Raw genomic sequence first — 3310 nt, 5'->3', positions numbered from 1 at the left:
ATTTTAGAGTCTTGCACATGAAGGAATCCTTGTTGAGTTAAATGGGTCTAATTTGAGTTTAAATTAAACTCTTCTACTTAGTTCTTGATTTTCTAAATAGTGGACGTATTTCATTATTTTGGATGTGGCCAAAGAATTTATCTGAAAGGAAAATATTATGAGCCTAGTATCTTGAGATTTTTCGTATATTGGGTAAAAATGTAGTCGTGGTAAACTTCCAGTTTAATTTTTTCCTTGTAATACTTAAAGATTGGGTTGGTGAGTGAAATTTTATATGATTGTAACAATTTTTTATATAGTGAAAAGTTTTGACGATCCGCTTAATTTGTACGTTATATTTTTTTTTATTTTTCCTTATCTGCTAATATTTTCTTGCATAACAAAAAATCCTACGGGTAAATAGAAATAAAGGGAAGTGGCGTAAAATTTCCCAACACTTAATAGAGTTTTTGAAGATTTTATGAACTTGACAGATTCTATCGATGAAGAATTCTTAAACACCATTCACTTTATTTTGAAGAATTTATCAATTTGACATATTCTATCAAATTGTATTGACGAAGAAATCGTAAAAACCAATTACTTTATTTATACATCAATTTTTCTAGTAATTGATCGAAGTAATAGAGATGCTCTAAGCATGTAGTTTGCAGTCTTCCAACGTTATTGACAAACACATATAATTATTTTGTTCCTATAATGGGCAATGATTGTATAATTGGTTCCAAATTTCACCTAAGATGTCGCACTCTAAATTGGACCCAATGAATATAAAAACAATAAAACACGTCAAACCATGAACAAACCAGTCAGTCCATGGCTTCCATGCAAAAATATTTAAATTATTTTTTAGGAATCGGAAAAGTCGCTATTATGACTTCATCCTTAATTTGACGACTTCCCGAATAGGACTGATCTGTTTAATTTGTTTGTCCATATCTAGCAATTAATGCACAAAAATAAAAGTTTGATCACTATTTTTAATTTGAATTTTTCTACAAAGTTTTTTGCCATAACAATAATGCTATAGAGACAATCTCAAAAATTGGGTGAAAAATAGAGTGAACACATGGCGAAACATGATTGGGCACTTTGAATTTTATTTTTATTTTTTATATAAAAAAGCCAACCAATTTCTATCAAATCAGTCTGTCATCTGATTCCCTATTTTTTAGCCCATCTAACTGGCTTTATTCTTGCCCGAAAGGGTTATGGAAGCACAAGTGGAAGATTGCACTGACTCGTAGAAAATTGTTTTTTCTTCCAAGGATCAATCAATGCCTGGCACCTATGTATTCGTCTTGCTATCTGTCAGCCTTTTCTTGCAATGTAACAATATTCTTTTAGAGTCCGTTTGATTGTAAAGATAGAATTTGGGTAAAAAGAAAACGAATTCCAGAGAATTGAATTATTTAGAAATTGTTTTCTTGAGAATTGTAAATTATTGTGTTTGATTGGTATAATTTTCCAAGTAGAAATATTGAAATAAAAGTGTTTTTTGGTGTTCGTTTGACTTTTTTTACATGAAAATTGTCAATTAAAGGGATTGAATTTATTGGTATTGGGGATGAAATTTATTTCCATTGCCAAAACCAAAAAAAAAATAAAAAAAATCATATATCTTTTGATGTTCGTTTGTCTTTGTTTTACATAAAAATTGTCAAGTAAAGAGAATTTTTATTTTTTTTACAATAATTCTTAAAATCATATATATACTCGATGGCGACAAACTGAAATGCTTACAAACAGTGAATCATACATATTTTCATATGACAATAAGCTGTGAATATCCGAACGGAGATAATGGCGGACAGCTAAATTTACCATCCCAAATCGAGCCCAAGCATGACGGCGTTAACGGCCATTCCTTCATTTCATTTTTCACCGTCGTTTCGAGTTTTATCGTCTTGTTTTCTTTCACTTCTTCCACCTCCTCAGCTTCTCTCCGCCGCTTCTTCCCTACGTCCACGGCGCCATCCGATTCGCATACTTCCTTCTGAATCTCCAGTGGGAAGTTCAGAATCGCCTTGCTTCCTCGCATCTTGAATGCCGCCCTGTCGTAAGCTTTTGCGGCTTCGACAGCGGTGTCGAACGTTCCGAGCCAAACGCGAGAGCCCCGCCGCTTCGGGTCCCTGATCTCCGCCGCGTACTTGCCCCATGGCCGCTGTCGTACCCCTCTGTAGTGACACTTCTTCTCCCCAACCGACTTGTCATGCACCGTCGACGCCTTGTTCGACTGAGACAACTCTGAGAAATCGATCCGGTCGAATTTCTTCACCGCCGGCAATTCAATCTTCAGTGAAGGCTTCCTCCCAGTCAAATTTTTCACCTTGGGTAGTGTGAGGTCTATAATTGGAGTGTTTAGTTGATTTTGACCCAAATCTACGGATTCCGCCCTTGAAAATTCGCTAAAATCAAATTCATTCTGCTCACAGTTCATGAAATAATCAGAAATCGAAATAGAATTGTCAGATTGAACTGATGAACTTATGCTACTAGTTCTGCTGCAATTATCGATCTCAGCAGCAAACGATACCTCTCTTGGAGAAAACTCTCCAAGAAGATGCATTCTAATTTGTTCAATTGCTGAAACTTCTGCTGGATTTTCCATCAATTCCGTTTAAAAGTTGAAGATTAATGGACTTTAGAGAGCTGAAAATTTTGAAGAGAAATGGATTTCAATGATTGTTGCAAGTAAGGGTTGAGAAATATATATATATAGGGAGAGTCAAACGAAGGAAGCTTCCATCAAAGTGCTGGTCTAATGGAGATGTTGAGTCAGTCTCTAATTGAATGTCAACCGTCGGTTGTGGTGACTAATTGGAGTCAGTCCGGGGTTCTTCATCAAAAAGTAATATAATAAAAGAGTTAAGCCATTTAAAATGAAACAAAAACTTGTTAAAATAAGAATTGAAATGTAACTAATTTATATATTTTTTATTTTAATATTAATTACTAATAATAATTTAACTTAAATTTTATGAAGAATACTCCACCTGTAACGGTATCAGCAGAGGGAAAATTAAAAAAGGTCATATTTTTAATTACATTTTATGTGGTGTATTTTCATGATTTATAATTATACATTCTTTCATCATTTCTGTTGTTTAGAGCAATTTTCAGCTTATATTTTTGTGTGCTTTGTCTCCTCCACCTATTTCAACTCGTCGTCTCCTATTTTCTCGACATCCTTTCTTTCGAATTTTATCATTTATCTAACTCGTTAACTTTGCCCATTTCTCCTCGTTTCTTACCTTTATTTCTTTGTCCATCATGGAAGAGAACAAAAATTACTTTGATTTTGCATAAT

At 33.9% G+C, this 3310-nt stretch overlaps 1 protein-coding gene across 1 annotated transcript; it reads right to left on the bottom strand.

The window, feature by feature from the left end:
- Positions 1 to 1727: 1727 nt before the first annotated feature.
- Positions 1728 to 2670, bottom strand: LOC111382955 (ethylene-responsive transcription factor 5-like). The gene has a single exon (XM_023007002.1). It carries the CDS (start codon positions 2609 to 2611, stop codon positions 1766 to 1768), a length of 846 nt encoding a protein of 281 aa, XP_022862770.1. The 5' UTR covers positions 2612 to 2670; the 3' UTR covers positions 1728 to 1765.
- Between the last annotated feature and the right edge of the window lie 640 nt (positions 2671 to 3310).

This window comes from Olea europaea, unplaced genomic scaffold (assembly GCF_002742605.1).
Source record: "Olea europaea var. sylvestris unplaced genomic scaffold, O_europaea_v1 scaffold2591, whole genome shotgun sequence".
NCBI lineage: Eukaryota > Viridiplantae > Streptophyta > Magnoliopsida > Lamiales > Oleaceae > Olea > Olea europaea.
The sequence above is the reverse complement of the archived record's forward strand: the minus strand, read 5'-3'. Positions and strand labels throughout refer to the sequence as shown.

Coding starts and splice junctions, on each gene's coding strand:
- LOC111382955 (XM_023007002.1), bottom strand. CDS start 2,611: ATGGAAAATCCAGCAGAAGTTTCAGCAATTGAACAAATTAGAATGCAT.